Raw genomic sequence first — 25,178 nt, 5'->3', positions numbered from 1 at the left:
GGTCCACCAGGATCCCGTACGAGAGTTTCTGTTTTTCCGAGTGATCGTGAATACTTGTCAAACGAGTTACTCGACGCTTCGGGACCGGAGAGCTGCAGAAAAATCATCTTCGACTCTTATAAAATAACGAACAGATGCCGTGCCATTATTTAACCGGTAACGCGAGGGTCAAAGATGATTCTTATTAATGTTTTTAAGGTGTTCTACTTCTTGGGGTCGTTTATAGAGCTACGAAAACTCATCATGGATGCGTCCGATGCGAGTGATGCGACCGGATGAGGTCTTCATCGGCCGTTTGCGTGAATGTCCAGGTCGGTGGGACTTTCGTCCGTTTGTAGTGCTCGCTTGAATTATCGACGATACTTAACGACCTACTATATGCTCTCGCTCGTTATTAGCTCGTAATGTATGCTCGAGGGCGCGTCGCCTATCAATAACTGGTATGACATTAATGGAAACTTAATTACATTCTAGAGGAACAAGTAAACAAGGTTCGGATAAAGGTATGTTGTATCTATTTTATACGAATATTACTAGTCTCGTTAACGATTCAGCAGACTTAAAAATACTTCATTCACCAGAAAACATGCACAAATTTAACCCGCTATTTTATTCGACGGTCGATATTTAGATAAAGGTTCCCTGACGACTACCAAAAATTCGGAGGTAGTTGCCCCTCCGGTGGTGGGATGCCACCTTTCGAGATACAATTATTTAAAAACGCCTCCAGGCGTGACATAGGTCCGCCGGCTGCTCCGGATTTTTGCATGTGAAGATAATACTGACTCGTGAGTAATGATAATAATTTCGGAAACTGTTTCGGATAGGCAGACCAGAGAGCATTTCCAGCAACCTCCAGGACATCCAGCATAAGTGTGGCGTACACGTCTGCCAGTTCGGCCCGGGGAACTGGAATAAAATATAATATTACCCTGGCGGTTATGTACTAATCTCTAACTTGAAACTGTCGTGATGTTTGCGAACCTGCGTTAAGTGTGGCTGCCAACCATCTCCATGCGTTTCTAAGTCCATGAGGATGGTCTTTGGTAACGCCTTTCCTTTGCCTGGTAACCATTATGGAGACGTACAACCGCATTAATCCGGACATCCTCTTCAAGTACTTGTCTTCGGTTTCCATGTCTCCGTTTTCACTGTCTCGATAACCGAGAGACCTGGAATAGTTTTCGTCGGACTGCCCCTCGTATCTCGCTGGGAATATGGGGATCGTGTAGGGAGACGTTTTGTGGAAGTGGGCCAAAAGCAAGACTCCAAAATCCGGGTAATCGTTCCACAAAGCCACTGCTACGGCAGCTATGGGAAAGGCCATTTTCGGTTTGCTGGAAATGAGAGTCTCTCCTTGATTCTGTAACAAGAATTAGCGCGTTAATAAAATTTTGAGTTAACAAACATTAATGAGTAAAGAATTGACGTATGAAAACACCCACCACAATTTTCTTTGCCAGCATATCCTTGCAGAATGCTACTCCTTGTACGCTCTGTGAATTATTAGACATTCCCTTGCCTGCGAGAAGTTGGTGCAGCTTATCATATTTGTCTGTTAAATGATGGCCGCTGATTCCAGAAATTGCGTTAACTGGAATATTTATTGCCTTTCTCCACTCAAAGAGCAATTTTTTCGAAGAATCTGACTTCAAGAGGTCTTGGTACGAAGCGAGGTGGGATTTCAAAAATTGCCCACAGGTCAGACATAGTTGTAGCGAATCGTTGTCCAAAATATCCTTCGCATCCTCTGTAAGTTAATATCATGGTTGATTTTTTTATAATTATAAGTGATATGATAATAAAAATAGACCCGTTTCAGATCTTGCTAGGATACCTTCGGATGCGACGTTAGTTACAGGTGTTTCTACAACGTGAGTCTGAGGTACAGAGCTGACACTTTCCTGTGGAGCACAAACTGGGTCATCATATTTCTCAGTGCCTTTATTTTCTTCCGAAGGAAGTTGATTGTCCGTAAATTGAGTGCCATAATTTATAGCAGAATCTTGAACGTCTACATTATTCTGATTTCTCTTAGCTTCAGCTTCTGCTTGGAGCTCCGCTTGCTTGGCTTCATATTCTCTGCGAGCTATCTCGGCATCGTATGCAGCATCGATACGTTCTATAGAAAAACATTATTGTATTGATTATATTATAAATTGTGTAATTTAAATATGTGAATCATTACAAACCAATTTCCAATTCAAACAATTGTAAGACAGTTTCACTATGTCGCACTATCGCTTCTGCAGCATCAACATCGGCTTGTGTCAATTCACCTGTCTTTAATACAAAATATATAAATTAAAATGTTTAACGATATTTCATAGTTCATTTTTTCAATTTCATGCAAACTTACACAAGCCCTTTTACTAATTAAATCCATGAGGTGGCTCAATTCTTTTAACTTCACAATGTGCGGTGCTATTACATGACTCGCAGTCTTCTTGTCTTTGCAAACATTGGACAGCATTCCAATGTCTTCGCATTTAGTCCGAAACATAAGTTGAAGCGGTGTCACCTTTCCAATTAATTCTTCTCTTTCTTTGATTTTCTGTCTATGTTCTTCAGCTTCACGTTCTAATTTTTGCTTGCGCTCCACTTCTCGCTGAGCATGCAGCTGTTGTTCATGCTTCCTACGCATTTCTGACTGCTGTGCTGCTCTCTCCTCCTCTGCCTCCAATCGTGCAAGTTCTTCCGCTTCTTGTTGCACTCGCTGTTTAGCCATAGTTGATCTAAGTATTGTCATCTCCTTTTGCATGGCACGTCTTGATTCTTCCATTTGTTTCCATCGATGATCAATTGCTTTCTGGAATGTGATTCAAAATAAGATGATTAATGAATACCTCAATGAATGCGGAACACTAGAAATATACGATACTAATTTATTTCCTCATACCCTGACTTCTTCCTTTCTATGACGTTCATTTTCTAGTAGTATTTTTTTAATGGAGAATGTGATACCGCTTCTGGTAGAAACTTTGGCTTCTGATTTTGAGTTATAACATTTTTTTGAGTTATCGACATTGCAAGAATTCAGTTCATTTTCTATATTTTCGGTCTGAATTGAATTTTCATCGCAAGCGATAGAATCAGGACCAATAGTTATTTGATCTACTTTATCAGAAATGCGAGAGGCCTTCTGTAATATAGAAACCTTCAGGCATGCGAAATCGGAAGTCATGTCGTTCATATTTTGAGCCTGTAAATATAGAATTGTTTAAAAACCTGTACTGCAACAATTTTATAAATAAAAGATAAACATACCGTTTCTTTCTCAGTGCTAACAAAATGGGGCATTGTTGATATTTTTAAAACCGCAGTGTAGAACGGAAACGATAAGAATTTCGAAGCCGTGCAATTAGCACTAAGCCGTTCTAAACAAACTTAAACTCAGACCATTGAACTGAACTTCATTTTCGACAGTTTAGCACCTCGTGCACTCACACTTTTATAGCAGATTACAAGCTCCAATGTCACGAAATCATTGCACTAATAATCTACGAAACGCGTCCTGCATGTCCGTCGCTTAATATGCGAAAAATAATCGCACAAATTCCACTAATTCCATTTAATTCCTGAGCACGGTATACATTAATAACCTCACTCTTGATCCCCGACACTCAATCACCTTTGATCACCTTCAAACAGAAGTACACCATAGACATAAGAACATAGAGACAGCATAAAGTACAATCAGAGATGAGTTGGGAGATTGCTCACGGGCAACAAATTGTCCAGTCTTGTAGCCACCTGGTAGCTCGATGTAAAATCCAAAACAAGGGTTCCCTCTGTTGCTCTCTGGAAATTCCTTGAATCATCACTAGGGGGCGAAATTTAAATTTATTTCTCCTAATCGCCGAGATACGGGTAAAGTTCACGATCGAGCGCTGAGAGATAAATTCAGAGTACAAAGATTCGGTTATAGCGGAATAGCGGAAATCTTGAAGAAAATATTAGTACCGCGTCTCCTTCAAAGATGGCGCCGGACGATGTTGATAAGTGACCTCGTGTTGCACAGTAGGCACGACATCTTGAACATCGTTTTCGTGACTTTAGTAACGGGATGGTCTGTGGTAACGGGTGACAAATGATTGAATTCGGCGACCTTAAAATTTGTTAGCATCGAGTGATTGAATTACCGTGCTTCTTGCACATGTACATATACACAGTGTGAATATTGACATACGACAGAAAATTCCTCAAAATGGTTCAACAATACCAATCACCTGTCCGGGTCTACAAGCATCCCTTCGCGCTCGTCATGCTGGTGTGTTTATTATTATTCGTAGCCTTCGCTCCTGTCATTGAAACTTCGCAGTATGTCAGTCGCACACTTTCTACTGGAACTCTGTAAATGTCTTGCTCCATACGCCTTACGGTTCCATTGAGCTAACACGTACTATTTATGACACCTGTCAGAATATATTCAACCTACATTTATTAAAATGTATTAAAAATTATGATGCCTTTTTCAGGAATTTTATAGAAGAGGCATATCGGTACATAGCTTTAGCTTGCCATATTCAGAGATTCCTGTCATTAAAACTCATGCTAACGATCGCTCACTTTCTGCTGCAAATATTCATTTTTTTCTTTCTTATATTTAATAATAAAAGCAATAAATAGTAGCTTTTTGTGTTAAATAATTATACAATGTAACAATAAAATTACCATTTCTTATTTTTATAAAAATAATTAAAATGCATAAAATCTAATGTTGTTTATTCAATTTCTATTGAATATCCAAAATGTGAAACTGGATTTATAAAGTAATCGTTCTTGGAAAGAACCTCCTTGTCGAGCAAGGCAAAGCATGAAACCACAAGTATTACAATCCGGTTTAACTTCGTGTTGCATAATGCTGGAACGAGTTCCACACATATATAATTACTTAAGCCAATTCCTGTCTTCTTCTCATAGGAAATAAAGCTAGAAAAGATACAACGGAATGTATTTCAATGTGGAAACTTATACTTTGATGTTCATTCAAATAATTTGGATGAGATGAAACAAAAAGCAAAATTTCACCCTTTAATAAATCCACATGTTAAAAAAATTCCCTTTTATTACATTATTTTCATTTATGCCCAATGCAATATCTATTTTTTATAGACGTCAATGGATTATGGCTAAAACTCTCGAAAAAGTTACCCACAACATTTTAATTTATTTTAAATCTCATTAAAAAATTCTATTTAGGCATATGAGCGTCGATTTCCAACATGTCCCCAAATACCTGTCTTTGTGGGATGTGAAGTATTATTAGACGAAGAAAATGAAGATGGCTCCATTAGAACTACTGAACGAAAATGTAAATTAAATGTTGAAGCTCCTTATATATTAAAGAAGGTAATCTCTTCTTCAGCCGAATTTTTTTTATGCATATACATGCAATTTATGATGATAAAAATAATAAATCAAATCATTCTATCGTCTCAGATAATTGGTGTGGACTTTATATACTTCATCCAGAAAAATGTCCTGGACAGGCGTAACAGTATCCTTGAAATAGAAGCCTACAATGAGAGCTTCGCATCTAGGGTTACTGTAATTGAAAAATGTAGATACTTCGTAAGTGTTGGTACATGTTAGTTAAAAGAGCAGTTTTTTAGACTTTGTCTAATGCCTTTATAATATTTTTAGATCCATCCAGAGAACCCTGAATGGACATGCTTTGAACAAAGTGCTAGTTTAGATATCAAGAACTTTTTTGGATTTGAAAATTCTATGGAAAAGCTCGCAATGAAGCAATATGCCCAGAATATCGCCAAGGTATATTACCTTATATGAAAAGGCCAAGATATTTTTTTTTCTTCGATAGATTTAATGGATATACTATTTTAGGGTAAAGAAATAATAGAACACTTTGTAAATGAATTAAAACAAGAGGGCATCAATTACGTAGAACCATGGCATGATCCAGAAGAAACACCTGAACCGAAGAATGGAACAAAGTGAGTAATCGGATGAAACTGTTATAATAAAATTCATTCATGTATAATTTTGGCATGTTAAAAAAAATCATTTTCAGACGACCACTCTCCAGAAAGAATACCGAAGAGGATGAGAAGCAGGGCAAGGAGTTGTGTAGCGCCGAAGGCAAGCTACCGAGCACCAGAGGTAATACCTATCGGTATATTCTAATAATTATCGAAAAATCTATTACTAAATTTATCATCTGGTACATAGCGAAAAATTTATTATTTACTCTTTCTACCTAAATCCATTCCAGATATGCAGCTATCATCAGATTATATTGAAAGATATTTGGGAAAGCTGGACATGATGCAGGAGAGTCGGCTCATCCAGCTGCGTCACAGTATCGAGGAATTAAGAGGCAGCTCCATGCCAGGAGATGCAACACTGTTGCGTTTCCTGCGAGCTAGAGAGTTCTCCATTGATAAAGCTAGAGAGATGTTGACCCAATCGCTTCACTGGCGAAAAAAACATCAAATTGATAAACTTCTCGATGAGTACGAAGCACCTCAGGTTGTCAAAGACTATTTTCCTGGCGGATGGCATCACTTCGACAAAGGTGTTTTTACTTTAAACCTAACTTTTTAAAGAATTTATTTTGGCATTGTCATGACGAGGGTTTTGAAAATTCTAAATCTTGTATAAATTTATTAACAGATGGTCGACCGCTATACGTTTTGCGACTCGGGCAAATGGACGTCAAGGGATTATTGAAATCTATAGGAGAAGATGAGCTACTGTTATTGGTATATTGCATTGACTATATGTCGTAGTTATAAATTCATTTATCGAATAATCGAATTATTGTGAAGCCATTGAATCATTATAGACTGTGGATTTTTTTAAAGTAGATGAAAAGAAATGTTTAATTTAATATAGGCTCTGCATGTATGTGAAGAGGGACTACTTTTGATGGATGAAGCAACCACCGTATGGGGACATCCTATTTCTCAATGGTCGCTACTTATTGATTTAGAAGGTTTAAATATGCGCCATCTCTGGAGACCCGGTATTAAGGTATTACATAACGCTTTTGTTGTTATTACGTTAGAAGAAATAAAAGACTGTCTCTTTCACGTATTTTATGCTCATGAGATCGTATCGTTTTAGGCTCTCCTGCGAATTATTGAAATAGTCGAGAGTAACTATCCAGAGACTATGGGAAGAGTTCTGATCATTCGAGCACCAAGATGCTTCCCGATACTGTGGACTCTGATTAGCACGTTTATCCGTAAGGCACAATATATTATAATGAATTATTTCGCTATATTCTCTGAATGAAATTAATGTAATTACGTTTTACTCTGTAATTGCAGATGAGAATACCAGAAACAAATTTATATTTTATTGCGGTACGGACTACCAAGAGCAAGGAGCTGGAGGTCTCGGGGACTACATCGAACAGGAATTTATTCCTGATTTTCTGGGAGGACCTTCCGAGGTAATAAAGTCTCTTTAATTGACAGGTTTGAAAAAAATTGGTAAGAGTCTGATCTTATCGGGGACTTTGTGATCTACTTTTCTGAAGCCTCCCTGACATCTCGTCTCAGGTAGTAGATATAATCTGGATTTTATTGGGTACTAGGAAGGTATTTACGAGGTGTTCGGTGCAGTGCCACGACATTTTTACATTTTCGACGCATCCGATTACAGTGTAAGGTTAAGTGATGAACCGTTCCCATATCACTGATTATTCAATGTGTCTTGGTCTGTCCATCTCACGCCGGCAATACACAATTTATGTTTATAGTGTCTATAAGGATTTCCCACATTTTTCTATTACAACAAAGCACACGCGTACAGTGTTCAGTCTATTAGATAGAAACAGCTTCCACGTGCAGCAGTATTTATATAAAAAATATCTACAATTTTGCTTCTACGGTACCGAGTCGTATTAGAGAATTTCCCTCGTGCCTTAATGTGCAATGTCCCGATTAAAAGTGATAATTTGTTAATTTTGTATTACTTATAATAGAAGTTCAATATTTTTTTTTTTTACTTCCTCAGACATATATAGTTGAAGGTGGTATTGTACCGAAGCACCTGTACAAAGCTGATCTGGAGGGTTCATCGAGTGAACACGAACACAGTCTGTACCACTCGATCAGCCTTGGACGTGGCCAATCTCATCAAATCGTGATTCACTCGGATGACCCTGGTGCTGTTTTAACGTGGGACTTCGATGTGATGAGACACAACGTGATATTCACCGTCCTGCACAAGACAAAAGATCCTAGCTTAGGCAATAATACAAGTAAGATAAAAAATTAGTTGGCTGCCTAGAACTAACAAATTTCTCTGTGAACATAATTAATTATATTTTTTATAGCTGCTTCCAAAAATCCCTTGTTAGCGGATCTCGACAGTACCTCAACGAAGGAATGGAAAGAAGGAGTGGACTGTGTCAAAGTAGAACCAAGCGTTGTATGTCATGACGGAGAGAGTATACAGGTATAACTTTATAAAACGGAAGCATGACTTTGGGAAAGGTTCAAAGTTGTTCGATAATTTAATTTTCATTTGGAGATTCAAAGGTACTCACTGAACATTTTTTCCTTAGGGAACCCATATTATGCAAGAGGCCGGAGTTTATATTTTGCAATGGTTAAACCCCGAAGAACAAGGAGAATTTCTTCCTTCCATCAGTTCCCACAAAGCGCAGCTAATGTACTTTTACGAAACCCTACCTTCAGCTAACTATAGGTATGGATGTTATTTTAAGAAATAATTTAATGTACTCTCTTACGTTGACCAAAATGTGTTTTCCAGGGGATCGATGATGAGCTTGCAATCTGCAGTAAGTGGCAAGTCGTATGCAAGCTCTTCGCTGTCCAGATGAGAGGCTCGAGCTAAGAAGAAAGCCAGCAGTATTGATCCTGACAACGGTACGTAACGGATATGTATTTACCTCGAGTGTAAGCGAACTGCCGTCTGCTGTTTGACACCCTGGAGGATCTACCTGGATTGCTATCTGAAACGACGGAATCATCACATGGCGGAACGACAATGTTAAACCGTTTAAATTGTTATCAAGTTGATCGAGACGTAATCATGTTGCCAATTTAAAAATTATTTTCATACACACACGAAGTAGCCGAAACGTTGGCTATGCATCGTACATGGCAAACAGCTGATTTGCAATATCGTGCAAACCTCACGGTCAATTGAAGCGACCGATACGAGTGATTTTACTGCTGGCGTGATTCTGGTTATTGGTGATCGTCGTTGCATTTGACAGATTTTGAATAAGAAGACGTACACGACGTGAATGTCAAGAACAGAATGGTCCAATGGATAAGGTTTTATTAATTAGGTAGCTAAGTAAAGTTTCCACGAAACTACTAAGAGAATTTTACAAATCATATTGCGTAATACCTAGAAATCAGTTGTGCTGAATTAGGCTGTCTTGCCTATGATGCTGTTCAAGCGTTGATTTAAATCACCCTACTCTGTTAAAAGAAAGTGCTGACCTTACCAGTACAAACTGCAGCCCCATTACCGAGAGGATTCGCTTCTCTATTTTTATTGACATTTTTATTTTTGACTCGAAATTCCATTACTATATCTTAGATTAATGGAACATCGGTAGTGTCTTATCAAGATGACTTTATGCTTCGAAATATTGATGCATTAAATGACTTAAAATTATTCCTGCGTAAATTGTAATGTCAGGCTGCGTTTTACTCATGAGAATAAGATAACCTCTGTAACACATCTCTTGAAATGCAATCAATGTGTACTAACAAATTACATAAAAGAATGCATTTTGCAGGTTAAATACTTTGCCATTGTCTTTTGACGAAAATGTTATTTAGTAGTAATCAGCGATTTCTTTTGAGTGTTGCAGCACTTGCGAATAATTCCATGTCATTTTTCGGAAGAAAAATGTATGTAAGAATGAGTAACGATATCGACATATTCTAAGTACAGTAGAAATAGTACGTGAGTTTTAGGAGTAGCACGTAGTAATTAGTACCGATTAATAACTTGGAGATGATGAGTCTCGATAATGCAGGAAATGCAAAGTAGGCCGAATTCGAGTAAGATAGTTATTTAATGCGTAGTAATTCAGTCGTGAGTATTAGATACTTCGATGGAACAGCAAGCTATTTTCTCCTAATTAAAGTAATTAAAAAATCTAGAAAAATTTCACTAATCCCATTCGGTATTCCTGAAATCTAGAAAAATGAGTAATTGCTGCATTTGACAACTTGTACGAGTCGTCAGTAGCTTCAATTGAGAAGTGCAGAGAAGCCATGTGTATTAGGATTAACAATTGCGACGTAAGTTATTTCTCAGTCTATGAGAGTAATAATGAATGTAAATTTTAATCTCGATCTAGCACAACAGTTTCTGCATAGAGAATAAAATTTATACTTCAAGAATGAAACATAGTAAATTATGCCGAAATTACGAATAATAAAGGAATATAGTTATACTTTTATTACTTTTTAGTCAAGTAGGAGACATAATAGCAGTAAATTTAGTTAATTGTCCAAAATTAGTTATCGATCACTCCAGTGCAAAAAATTCAAAATATAGGAAAATGGAAAATATATTTATGAATATTTATCGAATAAAATTAAAATGCCTACATTTTGCCAGTAGTTTCCAATTGGTCTTGAAATTAAATTATCGATCTCAATGACTCGATCTTCATATATGTATTATGTAAGCTTTCACGAAGAAGAGTACAACGCATCGTTAAATATCGCCAAATATCAGCCTAGCTCCTAGTTCCCACCTCAACGCGTTTATTTTCTTACGCAAATACGTCAGTGTTCAGTTGACGTTGCACTGAAGTATATTTTCCTAAAGAGATACAAGAAGCGTTAAATCAAGATGTTAGAGGCGCCGTTGTAGTATATGTACATATAATATTACACTGCAATTATGAGATCACAAAAACATGTTTTATAGTAATCATATTTCAATACCACAAGGTTATTGCTAATTAAACCTTAATAATTCAGAGTCATAGCTAAGTAAAATTTGGCAACCTCTAGTTCCTTGTGCGTAACCACGATAAATTATAATAACTACTCTACATGCATGTGTGTAATGGAAATGGTACTGCAAATGTGTTTAAATAAAATCCAATAATTTTCTCTTCAATCACCTCTTTATTCCACAGCCTTTATGAAACTGAAATTAAATATTGTTTGTTTAAAAAAATAGAGGATAAAAGACTAGCGATTGAAGGAAGATTTACTTGCTTGTTTTTTTGAAGATATACATATTGTCCAAGATGCTTATTGTATAAAAATTTATACAGTCCCATTATTAAAGCATATAGATTCAGCAATGATTGCAGAATACTTCTGAATCCAATTTGCATGGTGAAAGTCAGAACCTTGTAAAGTCTAGAATTATTACCTATCGTCTTTTGAACCCATATTTTTTTCTTTCATAGAACAGATCAGTCTTTGAACTGCCAAGGTTTACGATCTTTGGACATCCATCACGCTGAAGAAAAAAAAAAATTATTGTATTATGTATCAAAACAATTGTACTGTTTATTGATAATTCAATTACGTCTTTTTCTTGTATTGTGCACTCCTTGCAGTAATAGGCATCCGATACACCAGGTCCTCCACAGATGACACAGCGCCCTTGATACGAACCATAATTGCATTCATCACAAATCCTGACTAGAGTGCAAGGCCGTACGTAAGAATCACAAATAACACACTTCCCATCGCACTTTTCACATAATCGGCCAATAGCTGTAAAATAAAATTATCAAATATTTAATTAATTGAAAGTATATGAAAAATATTCCCAAGAATAATTTAGGTTAGGACAGGACGTACCCACGCCCGGCTGTTTCCTGCAAAAGATCAGATCTGGGTGGTGTTTTGCCATGTTCTATTAAGTAGTATGTTTTGTCAGGTCTTATTTAATAATATGTACGACCAATAGTTGAGTTAATATAACTCCAATTCTATATCACACATCAGAGTAATATCAACAACCATACAAATCAACTGTCTGTTTACCGTTACCGTAAATTCGCGGCAACTCGACCATGAACTTAGAAACCACACGACTAGCAACCAACTCGTCTCTGAGATGAGTTGCGCTGCCACTGAGGGGTAACAGATGGCAAGTACATTAGCCGCTCACACCAGCCACCAGGGGACAGCACAGGACGATGGGCGACTGTCCCTGAACAATATCCCAATTTATGTCTGCTGACAATGCCGCTCTACTTTTACCATTACCTTGCCAGTAAACTAGTCCGTTAATCGTGGGACCACAAGATGGCGCTACGGACGCCCCGCCATGATGGCTGCCTGCCAGTTTAATCCTTCAATCAGAATGAATGCATTTCATTCAACGTATTTACAATAATATATTTACATTGTCATTATAAAAATTCCACAGGTTTACCACTGACTATACCTTATCACTAAAGATTATATTCTCAGCATGCTTATCTGGGCAGCTATCATTTTTATAGCTTCGATTAATCATTCTCACATTTACACACCCACAAGACCTAGCGTAACTAACATTCATTCCTCGTGAAAAAAGCTTAATGGTACAATTAGAGCAGTTGTTAGTCCCTTATGTACGAGAATACATCTAATTACAATATTACATCGTCCACTTGGATTTTCATACGGACAGGAAAGGCCTTCGGGAACGTTCATTCGTCAAAATACCTAAATTACTCCATTAAAAAAAAAAAAGAACTCTCCAAACTTACTTCCGCGACACTTCGATACGTTCGATTTCTCGAATTCGCAGAGACTAACAAACGCTTTCCCGGAGAGACATTGACTATAAATACATGTAAAACAGTATGAATGAAGATAAATGTAGATGTCCTGGAGTCAGAATGTCGAGAACTGGATTCTAAGGAGAAGATAGAAGAACGTGGATGGCTAATGACAACCGCAGCTTTTGACGACCATATTCTTGTACTTCTTGAGTATGACGTTGCTCTCGTCGAGGAAGTAAAGGACGGAGATCGCCGAAAGTTTCGTCGGGGCACAGCACGGCTTTGGAACTTTACCAGGACTGACGAGGTGAACCAACGTCTGGACGATGGCATGATTCGTCGCATTCATGTGTGCGTTTAAGGGAAAATTGCATTCTCCGCTGCAGTAGTATGCGTCGTATCCATCGGGCGCAATGATCCAATCCTTAGAAATTAACATTCATTATTCCAGAACGTAAAAGGCGACGCGGTAGGTATTCCTATTCCGAGAAAAGAGGCAAACGTTTTATTAATAATTTCTACTTCACCTGCCATTGAAGATCCCTGAAGCTGACGTAGAGGGTTTGGATTTTGCACGTCCTGGAGTTATACTGGACCACGGGATCTGAAAAACGGTCGGATAAGTCGATCCCCGATCATCGTGACAAATTGATCTAAAAATAATTGAGAGATTAATTTACCCGTGTACGGATTGTTCCTGTAGTCAAGGCTAGACGACTCGCTCTTCTTCCTTCTCCTGGCGTCTCGTTTCTGCCGCACCTTCGCCTCCCTGACGCCGGAGCTTTTGAAAAAGCCGACCATGAACGGCTGCTTGTCCGCGTCGCCTCTGAATCCCACGATTCCGATGTCCTCGGGCCTCATCTCGTGGACTGAAACCAAGATACCTTTCCATCATCCCCTGCAACGAGGAATTCACGACGAAAACACGTGCCGACTCTGTAAATACAAGTCTCGAGCCGAACAGCCTTCGAAATAAACGAGCCCCCACGAGAGCCCACCTCCCCTAGGAGACTAAACGCCTCTATTAGAATTTCAATAAATGCGATCGCTAATGAATTTCCATAATTTCCCCGTTAACGTTGGACGTTACGCGCGGCTCTCCCGAGATGCCACTTACGCGCGCGAACTTTGTCATTACGGCGTATGTGTACCGCGCGATCGATTACCGGGGTGCGACCGTCCGCTCGGCCCGGTAATAACAGTGTCGGCCAATTAAAATTTATAGTAATTGAGGTTACGCCACATCCATCTAGGAATTACCCGCTCCCGCGATATTTGCGTTAGTCTTTATTAGAACGGCCCGTTTCTTACCGGGGCTGCCACTATTTATAGCCAACCTTCATGAATATTTACTATTTAAGAATCCGAGCGTCCCTAGGGGGGATATCTTGTTTATAAAGCCATTCCCTTCACCGCGTCGATATATCGTAACGACCCGTCGCTGTACATTATCCGCCAAATCCGAAGGCGCGGTCGTCGGTATTCCGCAAGGACTGCCGCGCCCAGGAGGCCTCTCGTCCATCCCGGAAACCCCGGCGCGTCCACAGGGGCTGCCTCGAGGACGCGGATATCTCGCCGACCCGCTGCCGGAGCGCGGCAGGTGTCCGCAATCACGGCGCGGCCGAAGGCGCATTCCTCCCGGGCAATTTGCTGGCTTTCTCGAGGCCCGAGTCGAGCACTCGGCCGCGCCAAGATCATTTGCATCGTTTGCATCATTTGCATCGCTCGCGTCATTTGCATGCGCGCGCCCCGGCTGGGCGAGCCGAGCGGGCCCGCGACTCGGAGATGCGCCGGTCCTCGGTGCCGGCGAATCCGTCTCGGGGAAAGGAGGGAAATCGGTCTTGGCGGGACCAAGGACCGATTTTCCTCGTCGCTCATATCTTATTCCCCGCGCACGAGGGTCCGCATTTCCCTAGGAATGGCGCGGCCCTCTCGACACCTCTTTCCCCGGAGGACGTGCGCCGATACGTGGGGATATCTTCGGCGTAGCTCCGCTCTTGCGTTTTATACATTGAATGATCAAAGGTAAACCGGTTGTCCGGGGCACGGGGAGAGGGGCTACGCCGGGCCGAAGGAAGAAACGGCCGGGGAGAGAGAGGAGCGAGAGAAAACCGCGGAGCGGGAGGACGAGGCGAGAGAGGCGAGTAACGAAATGATCTAGGCGCGGCGAACAACAAACCGCTCGCCTCGCCTCGGTTCTCCTCGATTCTCGGTCTCGTCGTAGACCCCCGTGTCGATTCCATACCGATCTCGAGAGGGGAACGAAGACGTCTCGAGGCCGAGGAAACAGGTGTATCGGGCTTATCGACGAGATCGGACCTCCCGGAATTCCCTTCCTGGATCTTCGTCCGGATCTCATTGGGTATTCGGTGGCAGAATTGGATTCGGGGCCGGCTTATCGTCCCATCGGCGGCTCTTCCTTCTTCCCCGCTCCTTCCTCGGGCTCGACCCTCCTCTTCTCTCTCGCTCCGCCCGCTCCTCCGTATTCGCCCTCTTTCTCCACTCGCGACCTTTCCTCCCCGAGTCTCCGTCCCACGCGTTCATCTCACCGGCCGACGAAGACAAGAGGACGCCACTTCTTCGCTCCTCGAGGACGATGAATTCCTCGATCCAGCGAGGGAATCGAACGAACCTCGAGGCTCCTCTTGCCCGATTCCGCTGTCAATCCACGTTGATGCAAACAATTGGAAAGCGCGGAACTTCGTAACGTCGTCTCGCTCCGTCTTTAATTATTTCTTCTCAAAATGCAAATCCGACTCGAGGAGGCTCTTCGGTAAATTCCTCCGTGGACCGCTCGGGATCCGAGATTCGCGCGCGGGCTCGAAGCTCTCGCTAGGAAGGGATACGTCCTCCGTGTGCGAAAGAGAGAGAGAGAGGGGCCTCGCCTTCGCCCGGGAGAGAGAGTCGAAAACAGGTGTACCGCCGAGAAAGCATATACATTCATGAAGCCGTTTCCCGACCAGGTGTACAAGAAACCCCGAGGATCTGCCGTGTCGAACTTCTGACCCCGAAGCGTCTATTAGCCACGTGCTCTCTTGCTCGATATATGTATTCAGGGCCGTCTTCAGGGACGTACCCAGGGACGTCCTCGCCACCCAACGGGAGATCGTTAACGGCTCTCGATAAAGCTCTTCCCGAGCCCTTCGATACCCTTTCCTCTCTCCATCCTTGTAACAGGTAGGTCTTAAAAATGGAAGAGAACGGAAAGTTCGCCGAATTCGTTAGACCCCGTTGAAGATGCTCCCTGAAAATCCGGCGGATTCGAGGCCAAGGAATTCCAAACGTCGAGTCTCAAGGAGATGGCTCGCGAGAGACCCCCGGGGCCAGGTAAATCACCGAGTTCTCGCTTACCGGACCGATCGGCGGGATGAACCGAGAGATAGAGTCCCCGATTTCCCTCGGGATTGTTCACCCAGTGTTGGAGGGGCTCGGTCACGTTCAGCGTCAGCCAGCCCTCCCTCTTCGTCGTGGTGTTCACCGAGTCGACGTACTGCAGCTCCCGTTCCCTGGAACCAAGGGGATCGGTGAGATCGTCATCGACGTGGAGAACCGATAACCGAGAAAATTAATCGTCGCTTTCTAATGGCCGGCCTTAAAATCAACGTTTATTATCGGATGCCCGAGCCAACGCCATTGGGTGCGCCCCTGTCCCTTGATCCGGCGAGTTCCACGATCGACGTCCCTCGCGTTAAGCCCGAAAGAGACACGCCTGTCCGACAGGAAACGCTATTCCGTAAATTGAGGCAAATTGGCAAAGGAGACACGAGGAGGCCGGTGCCGAGAAACTCCTCTAACCTACGCAGAAACGCGGGCGCGATTAACGTCGTGACGCATCGTGGAACTTTCGAGACTACGACCGGCGACTCGGCCTTTCTGATTCCACCCAGGGCCGTCGAGTTTTTTTTCGAGTTTTCGACTCCTCGACATCCGCTCCGGATCGCTTCGTTTCCTTTTCTCGAGCCATGAATGGCACGTGGAAAGAGACCGGTACCGTTCTTCCTGGGTTATTTCCGCTCCCTTGGTCCTGCACAGGTACGACACATACCTGGAGCCTCTAGAAACCGAGGACTAATTAGGGACGCCACTCCGGGGCTAATTCCTACGAGAAGGTGCGCCCAAAATCGGTGTCCCCTCGAAGAAAATGGGATTCCTCTTTCGGAACATTTATGGGTCTTCGCGTTTCCTTCGAGTGTACTTTTAAAACTGGCTTTAACGAAGCTCCTGTAATTATTTTCGGATAAAGGTCCTTACCCATCCTCGGTTCGCAGGACTCGGTAGGCGGTGATCATGAAAGACCCTCGGTTCTTCTTGTTCTTCGCCTCCATGGAGCGATAAAGCCTCAATTCCGCGCCGATTATGTGTTCACCGGGAGGGACTTCCGAGACGTCGAACCACAGTCTCTTTCCCCGCTCGTGCCTCACCCCGGGAACGTGATGGCCTGCAACGGAGCGAGAAATCGGTTAATAGTAAAATTAGGGAAAAATTAGAAGAGCGGAAAAGGACCCCGATCGTTTCTTTCCCCCAGCCCACCGACGTTACCGCGTCGCCTTTAGAGAAATTGAATGCGGGAAGGATTCGATAAGGCTACGCGCACCATGTATACGGACGATGATAATCTGATTTACGAGGAGCAAGTGAAAAGCGCCGGCTTCCACAGGTGGTCAGGAGGACGATTTATATCGTCCTTAATCGGTCTCTTCGAGGAGTCAGGGAATAACGAGCCGTGTCTAATTCTCAGCGTGAAATGATCCTTTCTTCGACCGAAAGGAGGTATCCTTCTCCTTTTTTCTTCCTTGGTAAACAGCCTGGTGCCGACCAAAGGACCGACGGCTCCTTCTCACGGTCTCTCAATTTATGCGCGATGCCCCCTGAGGAGGGTCTTCATCCGCGCCGAGATTCGATAAAACCTGCACCGATAAAGGCTCGTTAATCCGGGATTAAAGTAAGTGGCCGTGCCCCGGCGTCCCCCACCACGTGGGCGGGCTCGGCCAATCGCGACGCGAGAAAGCCGTTGCCAGGGCAACGCGCGACGCGGGAAGCCGTTGCCGGGGTAACGCGTGACGCGGGAGACGAGAGTGGAGGATTCCCCGCCACGTGGCATGTACGATCGACCCTGTACAGGGAATTCCATCCATCCATTTTGGACCATCCGAACGGTCCTACTCCTGGGCCTAAGTAACGCCTAATGCTCCTAAGGGCACGAAAGTGAGTCTTACTTTTTTCCCAGGCGGTCGCATTCCAGCGGCACTCGATTGCCGGGAATCCTCCCGGGGTGGTCCCAAAGGCCGCGGACGGTCCGGGCCCACTCTCGAGGCTTTTCATTTCCGAGGCCCCCGCCGCACGGAAAACAAAAAGACGTCCCCAAAGGACTCCCCCGTCCCGCCGATCTCTTCATGGGAGGCCGAGGCAGCTCCTTCTCCGCCGGCGAAAAAGGAGCACGAGGCTCCGCCGGGCCCCCAAGTTGAGACATTTTTACCTGGCCGCGGGGAAGAGATATTGACTCGTCTCTCCCATCTGCCGAGCAAACCGGAGGATAATATATAGGACTCGGTCCGTGACGGGACGCGTGCAGCCCGGGACCCTTCCAAGGGCCCTACCGAGGATGCGCGCGGGTGGCCGAGGGAGCCGTCTTCCGGAAGAGTCGGAGTTTAATTAAATCGTATCGATCGGATTATGCACATCTTTGGAAAACTCTCTTAGCCAAAAAGCCAACGAAACCGTCGAGACGAGAGCTAGGTCTCGAATTCCTACCATGGATCGCTAGAAGACGTCCATTCCTTTTTTTTTTTTTTTTTTCGAAAAACGTTTTTCCTCTAAGGAACGTTCCCCGTCCGAAGGAATCCGAAAGACATTTTTGCTTTCCCAAGGAACGTTCCCCGTCCGAAGGAATCTGAAAGACATTTTTGCTGTCCCAAAGCACGTTCCCCGTCCGAAGAAATCCGAGGATTCGCAAGCAGGCTCATAAATCCCGGGACGAAACGGCCCATCGATTAACTCGCGGCCCGCGTAACGTAATGGCGTGTTGATTTACGATTCGTTTTTATCGGTCACCTTCGTTCCCAGTATCGGGAGAGGAGAGGATACGCGTCCAATAAGTAATGGGTATGGGCTTCGATTTATATGCGAGCCTCGTAGCGCGACTCATCGAAGCCCGAAGAGCGGAGGGCCGAATTCCTCCCTTGAAAAAATGCCCCCTCGTCCCGCGGGATGGGACCGGCGATCCCGAATGCGATTCCCTCTCCGTGGGTGTCCACTTTGAAACGTCCCGTTTACTCCTTTCCCGAAACCGTCGACGAGGTCGGCACGCACGGGACCCCAACGAAGCACGCAATTCCTGAAAGTGGCAGACTCCGGCGTTACGTTAAGGCGGTAAATATAGACGTCTCGATCGGGCTCGAAACCGAACCTCATCTCGCGAGACCGACGCCGTCACGCACGGGAGCGATTATCCCTCTCTGAAAGACGCACCGCTGGTTCGTTCACTCTCGGCGAAGGACGCCACGTTCTGTATACCTTGGACAGTCCTCGCTACGGGATCGCCTCGAGTGGACGTCCAGCGATATACCGTGCCGTTTGCCGCGAACGGACTTTCGAGGAATGCTCTCGAGACGAGAAGGATTCCCCGGGGTCCAATGAACCGGCAAAGAGGCGAGCCGACGCGGGGTCCGTTCTCGATCCGAAGAGGGCCTCTCGGGCATCACCCGGGACGGGACAACCCCGCAATATTATTTTTTAAACGTCGAACCGGGACGAGCAAAATCCTCGTCGATGATCATGGTCTCGGTCTCGCATCTTTTGCGAGCCAAGGGGAGTCCCTCGAAGAGAGCCCTCTTCGGTCTTGCCCTCGAGGATTCCCAGGGTCCTCCCAGGAATCCCACGGGTCGAGGTCGCTTCCGATGACTCACTGTGGGCGGCGAAGGACATGATGACGTCGCTCTGGTCAATGGCCCTGAGGTCCTGGCCGGTGAGGTCGAACTCGCCGTCGCGGGGAGCCGGCCTCTCCTCGTCCTCGCCGCGGGTGTTCCTGTACACGTCGAGCAAGAACTTCGGGGCGGACCTCTTCACCTGGGGCACCTTTCCTTGGGCGCCCTTGGGCCGATCGGGCAGGCCCAGGAGGTTCAGGATCTCGTGCTCGACCTCTCGCTTCTCGCGCTGAGTGACCACCCTGTGAACGACCGTCTGGTCGAGGCCGTTGTCCACGTAGAGGCCGCTGGTCCGCTCGGCGCCGGCCAGGGCGATCAGCTGACCGGCCACGAGGCACAGGACCGCGGCCACTCTCGCCGGTCCCGGCGTCCTCCCTCCGGACCCGGGGAACTCGGGGGGTCCCGAGGGTCCGAGGAAGCCGGGGAAGCCCGGGAAACCCGGCTCGTCGGTAACGCAGGTCGCCCGCGGCGCCCCGCGAGGCCGGGGCATCGCGGCGGCTCGCGGAAGCGGGTCCCTAGGGCCGCCCGTGCCTAGTGCGCGTCGCCGCCGTCGGGGCGCCCCCGTCGTCTCGATGCCAGGTTCGTGGGCGCGCGCGCTCGCTCGTGTCGCCGCCTCGACGTCGACCGACGGACTGACGACCGCTCCGTTCGTCCCCGGAGCTCGAACCCATACTGGCCGCCGCGGCCCGGCCGGGCCCGACCTGACGATTCACCGACGATCCGCCGACGCCGCGACCGGCCGCGACTACGCCTTCCAGGGCCGGCCCGACTAGAGCCGGCGCCCTAACCTCCCCCGAAAACGTCCAAACCACGTTGAAGCCATTTTTACCCCCACCTACCTCCCCCGCGTCAGGCGAATTTTCGAATCCCCCTCGCGGGCTCGGGCGGAAAAATTGAAATCCGAAGCCACCCACCGGTCGAATTAGAGGCGAGGGGTAGATCGGGGACGACTCGGACTCCAGCGGCCGACTTTCTCGGGAATAACGCCTCGACGAAAGCGGGCGCGAGCCGCGGTTTGCGCAATCCGGGGGACAACTTTCATTCCGTCGCGTGTCACGGGCACTTACGCCCGAGCGAGAGGAGAAAATATTTGTATCTCTGCCCCGTGATCGGGATGTCGACACGATTACGGACGCACCGGTGGTTCGCCGTCAAAGCCCCGTAATCATAAATTAAATCCTCGCGGGGACGAACGGCTCGGTTTCGCATCCTCTCCGAGAACGTCGTTCGCTCTCTTCGAGATTCGACCGCGCGAGAATCGCGAGTTATCGTCGCTCGAACTCGAAAGGGAGGGAAACGTCCGTCCCTGAGGTGCACCGATAAGACCGCCCCCTAGAGAAGAAGGAGGCGGTGCTTGGCCCTCTCCGAACCGGTGGCAGCGATTAGGGTTGCGATGGCTGCCGATGCGACCGCTTCCTCGAGGAGTCCAAATCCATCGGACGCGATAGAGAAACGTCAGGGTCCATTCATGCCGACCGACTTACCGATGCACCGGGTCCATTTAAATACCCGCCGAGACGCTTTCGAACTCGACTTTTTAAATCCCCTAGCCATCCCTAATACCCTATGATCTACCCGAGGATCGGAGACTTCGACACCCGGTTCCTTTCCGGATCCCCCGAGAAAGTGGCTCGGCGAAAAGAGCCGGACCTGAATGGGAAATAAAACGAATGAATAAAAACCTTCGACTTCGCCCGGTCGGTCCATTAATTCCCTCCGTTTTTCCTCTCGTTCGATCAACCGCGGTCTCATCCCACGGCGCGAAGGCAACCGAGGATGCTCCGTTCCGAAATACACCCGCAGCGGTGACGAGGACGCCGAGACGGCGGTCGCGCAGGAGAGAGGAGGACGGAGACGCTGGAAACGCGGCGATGCGCTGGCCAGGGAAAAGTGGGGGCGGCGGCGGTTCGTATTCTACGTCCAAAGTCGGCGGAGAGAAGGGAGGCAAAAGGCTGGCCGGGCGGTGCCAAGGAGTCTGGGGACTACCGCCAGGTGATGGGGGGCGGGACCAGGTGTGCGCCGCCGCGATACCGACGTCCGGCGAGCACCGGTAGACCGCTTGCCTGCCTCTGGCATTCGACTCGGGACCGGTTATACTTGACCCAGCGGTTTATCCGCGCTTGCGTCGTGTATATATTATGCGTCGATCGAGTGTATGCCCGCGCGTACACGTACCAGGGCCCCTCGAGAGCGGAGCGCTACCGAAATCCAGCCTTTTTGCGTTTCTTTGCATTCCTGCGTCGATGCTTCTCCCTTTAATCTCGTCTCGTTCCTTATTACCCTCTCCTTCCTTTTGCGGTCCTTTGGTTTGTGTACCTTATTAGCCTTTGCTCCTTTTTCGTTCCCTTCTTCTCGACCCTGGCCTGGTGCTTTTATTTCCGTGGCCTGACTCCGCGACCTTTTCGACCGGTTAAGCGGGTGCTCTCGAGTACTCCGTCGACCGATCGTTCCGGGGCAAATAGCAGGGCACGTACGTAGGAAGGAATTTCTTACGCTCTTGTCGGTGGAAGGAAGCCGGCACTTCGACTTTATTCCTCTCTAATGCTATTTGGTGATGCGACGGCTGTATGAAAAATCACGTCGACACGAGTCGAGATGCGATGCCATTGGCATTTGGTCTCTGGATCGATATCGTCGATGACGAGTAATTCTATCGCGAATGCGCTACTTTCATGAAAAATCTGTCGATTCGACTTTAAGAGACGAGAATATAATATTATATACAGTTGTGGAATTTTTCTTTGCTTAGAATTAAACCTCTCTACTTGACGTACTTCTCCATAAATTTTCGATGGAACTCGCTTCTCAAAGAGTCGTTTATAAATACGTCGTGTTTTTTCTTAGGCTCCGACCGTGCACAGTTCTTGAATACGACGTCGTCGTCCCACCGTCTTCTGATTTTCATGTCGGTGCGACTGCTTTGAGATGAATAATTGAGCAGAGGATTTCCGGACAGAATGTTTTCCATCCTGATCCTTTCTTCTTCTTGTCGCTTCTCCAATTCCTGAAAAATTAACGTGGTCAATTATTAATTTAATATGTGCAAAAAAGTAATGTATTAGGTATAAAGGATTTCAGATAATATGAATTTGTCTTGCCTTTTTGGCTTGTTCCGCAGCTCTTTCTTTCTTAATCCGCTGGAGTTCGGCAAGAAGTGCCGCTGTATCGTCTTCGTCGCTTTCGGAGTCGGAATCGTCGTCATCTGGGGGATCGTCGGCATCTAAACTTGCTGCGGGAACTTGATCGATTTTCTGACGTTTAGCGCTAGGTGTGGACGTCTCTCTGGAAGATTCGATTGCTCTGCGATTTACGGATTTACCATCCTTGTCACGGTCTCGTTCGCGCTCTTCCAGTTCTTTCCGGAAGTCTCGGTTACGGAGCTCCTCGACTGTTCCCTGTCCATGTTCTCTGCACAAAAAAAATTCCTCGATCGAAAACACGTAATTAAGCATACACGATTCAAATGCTAATTTGGGCTCTTTATACCTGTATTTTAATTTTGTGTGTGCTGGTAAATCCCTGCTACTGTATTGCTTGGATATCGCACTCAGATCCTTTTCTCCACGTCCCTGCCCACCTCTTGCAGTTTCAAATGTAGCTCTCGGAGCAGTCGTCATGTTCTATGATCTGCCAAGCTATTGAACAAATTAAAACGTGGTGTATTCATTAAGAAAATGGCAAAATAATGATATCAGAAATGAAAGAATGTGAAAAGGAATAACAATGAAAGATATAAACGGAAATTGCCAATTTCTCGACATAACCTAACTCAGTGGTGTTTGTAAATACATCACATATCTTACATACTCTTCTAACTACCGTATTTTTCTAAGTCTTGATTAGTACGGTACCTTATTTCATATTTGTTTGTTTTATTTCGTAAAAATATATGACTATTTGCAAAAGGAATGTTCAAAATGGTTCAAAACTCACTTGACAATTATTCTCGCGTTGTTGATAATTCCGTTAGTTGGCAATACTGGCAAATTCAAGATGGCGGATCAGCAGCCCTGCGTAAGTGGGATTTTTAAATTTCTCTCACGGTAAAGCCTCTTTTACGATTATTTCATATCTCAGTAACTACTAAGGGGTGGACACTTTATACTTTATTTTCTTTTAATCAATGCCAATTGACATTTATTTCGAAATGACAGGTTAATAAGTACAATACGTTTTAATTGCAGAGCCGATTACTGAAAATCGTATCAATGGTCGACACCACAACGTCCGAGTTAATTCTCGGGGCACATTTATACAGCAGATACAGAGCAAAGCGGTAAATATTGCCAAACCGTAGAATTACAGTTCGCACTCCCGTTGATGATTTGCGCGGTTGTGCAACTATCCATTAAAATTTGCATAAAGTAAACGCACTTTACAGAAGTCTCGCACGAGCATGGATCCACTCAGCGGCCTGTCAATTGTTAATATAATTCATAACATTGGAAAACTAACATTTTATACAATCCGAACACCTCCTCCATACACCGAACTATCTTTAACTGGACTCATTTGCTTCCGATCTCTTATCCCTTACATTTAGCCATCTTTAAATACCGCGTCACGTCTTCCTTCTTTTTCTTTCAAATTTAAAGTAAATCACGAGGCGCACAAAATCCACTTTTATCAAAATCTTCACCTCAAGCTACATTCTGATAACATGCTACAATTCTTTAACTTTATCTTGTGCGCCTTTTTTATGGTAAAAACCAGTTTGGTCGGAATAGTTTTGGTCATTGGACTACTATATTTTGTGTGCCTAGAATATTTTGGATATTCCTTTTTCAAACATTAATCACATTAATCAGCTTCTCGTCCGGTCGACATTTTTTTTCTAATATAATGTAGTTACCACTAAATTTTATGTTCCTTCCTCGATATACAGAAAAATCTATGTATATTAAAATGTCGCCATGAACAGTATTTTTCATAGCATCGTTACAGCAGATTTTAAGAACAGTACTGTGGAACATACTTTTTCCAACACAACCCTTCAGATATATATCGATAGCATAATTGTTAGATAAAAAACTGATGATATGAATAAACAACAGCTGTTTAAAAAAATCATGTAAAGTTTAGCAATACTTCATCATTTTTTGTTGCAAATCGTACTTATGTAAGTAAATCAATACTGTACTCTGCTGCAATTAAAATAATGCAGTCGGTGTAAAAATTCTATTTCGGTGTACATAGAAAAGTTAATACTAATCCGATGACCCTGAAAAATAGTTGTCATGCTATTACTTAATAGGACGTCATTTAGGGTGATGTAAAAAGTCAGATACTGCATCCTAGATCTGCACGTCAACAAATTTTCAGTCTAGATCATCGTTCCTTTCAAAGAGGCCAGAAATATTAAAATATTAGCCATGATTTGGGCAATTCGTATATTTGTTCATAAAAACTGGGATTTTTTAATCCCTTCTAGGTGGCAACTCTAGGTACGCATCACCCTAAACAGCTCTGAAATTAATTGATAATTGTGCCGATACGATAGCCAGTCATAACGATTAATCTTTCATTAAATATAACTGTTCTATCCTCGG

The 25,178-nt window shown here is 44.7% G+C and overlaps 5 protein-coding genes across 6 annotated transcripts; 1 reads left to right on the top strand and 4 right to left on the bottom strand.

The window, feature by feature from the left end:
• Window positions 1-498: 498 nt before the first annotated feature.
• Window positions 499-3,641, bottom strand: LOC105695847 (nucleoporin GLE1). The gene is made up of 8 exons (XM_012417826.1): window positions 3,268-3,641; window positions 2,900-3,202; window positions 2,360-2,809; window positions 2,193-2,283; window positions 1,838-2,122; window positions 1,446-1,750; window positions 985-1,363; window positions 499-909 (listed from the first exon to the last, which is right to left on the bottom strand). Exons 1-8 carry the CDS (start codon window positions 3,298-3,300, stop codon window positions 650-652), a joined length of 2,106 nt encoding a protein of 701 aa, XP_012273249.1. The 5' UTR covers window positions 3,301-3,641; the 3' UTR covers window positions 499-649.
• Window positions 3,642-4,042: 401 nt separating this feature from the next.
• LOC105695785 (protein real-time) lies at window positions 4,043-11,094 on the top strand. Its single transcript, XM_012417695.2, has 15 exons — window positions 4,043-4,270; window positions 5,203-5,352; window positions 5,443-5,574; window positions 5,647-5,775; window positions 5,848-5,957; window positions 6,035-6,123; window positions 6,236-6,538; window positions 6,637-6,725; window positions 6,859-6,996; window positions 7,090-7,210; window positions 7,296-7,420; window positions 7,987-8,233; window positions 8,309-8,430; window positions 8,540-8,682; window positions 8,749-11,094. Exons 1-15 carry the CDS (start codon window positions 4,208-4,210, stop codon window positions 8,816-8,818), a joined length of 2,031 nt encoding a protein of 676 aa, XP_012273118.1. The 5' UTR covers window positions 4,043-4,207; the 3' UTR covers window positions 8,819-11,094.
• Window positions 11,083-12,020, bottom strand: LOC105695786 (PHD finger-like domain-containing protein 5A). The gene is made up of 3 exons (XM_012417697.2): window positions 11,793-12,020; window positions 11,515-11,705; window positions 11,083-11,445 (listed from the first exon to the last, which is right to left on the bottom strand). Exons 1-3 carry the CDS (start codon window positions 11,842-11,844, stop codon window positions 11,356-11,358), a joined length of 333 nt encoding a protein of 110 aa, XP_012273120.1. The 5' UTR covers window positions 11,845-12,020; the 3' UTR covers window positions 11,083-11,355.
• A 294-nt stretch (window positions 12,021-12,314) lies between these two features.
• Window positions 12,315-20,256, bottom strand: LOC105695455 (protein 60A). The gene is made up of 6 exons (XM_012416994.2): window positions 19,612-20,256; window positions 16,958-17,144; window positions 16,058-16,212; window positions 13,387-13,575; window positions 13,234-13,310; window positions 12,315-13,130 (listed from the first exon to the last, which is right to left on the bottom strand). The coding sequence occupies exons 1-6, from the start codon at window positions 20,117-20,119 to the stop codon at window positions 12,870-12,872; spliced, it is 1,377 nt and encodes a 458-aa protein (XP_012272417.1). The 5' UTR covers window positions 20,120-20,256; the 3' UTR covers window positions 12,315-12,869.
• A 1,873-nt stretch (window positions 20,257-22,129) lies between these two features.
• LOC105695560 (spliceosome-associated protein CWC15 homolog) lies at window positions 22,130-25,102 on the bottom strand. Of its 2 annotated transcripts, none has more exons than XM_012417203.2 (4): window positions 23,563-25,102; window positions 23,116-23,264; window positions 22,728-23,037; window positions 22,130-22,633 (listed from the first exon to the last, which is right to left on the bottom strand). In XM_012417203.2, exons 2-4 carry the CDS (start codon window positions 23,244-23,246, stop codon window positions 22,391-22,393), a joined length of 684 nt encoding a protein of 227 aa, XP_012272626.1. In that variant the 5' UTR covers window positions 23,247-23,264; window positions 23,563-25,102; the 3' UTR covers window positions 22,130-22,390. The 2 variants fall into 2 exon arrangements, with proteins under 2 accessions (XP_012272626.1, XP_012272627.1); XM_012417204.1 differs by lacking the exon at window positions 23,563-25,102 and adding an exon at window positions 23,481-23,557.
• Window positions 25,103-25,178: the final 76 nt, after the last annotated feature.

Source organism: Orussus abietinus, unplaced genomic scaffold, assembly GCF_000612105.2.
Source record: "Orussus abietinus isolate OABI.00-Male unplaced genomic scaffold, Oabi_2.0 scaffold4, whole genome shotgun sequence".
NCBI classification, from domain to species: Eukaryota; Metazoa; Arthropoda; class Insecta; order Hymenoptera; family Orussidae; genus Orussus; species Orussus abietinus.
This window is presented reverse-complemented; position numbering and strand designations above follow the sequence as displayed.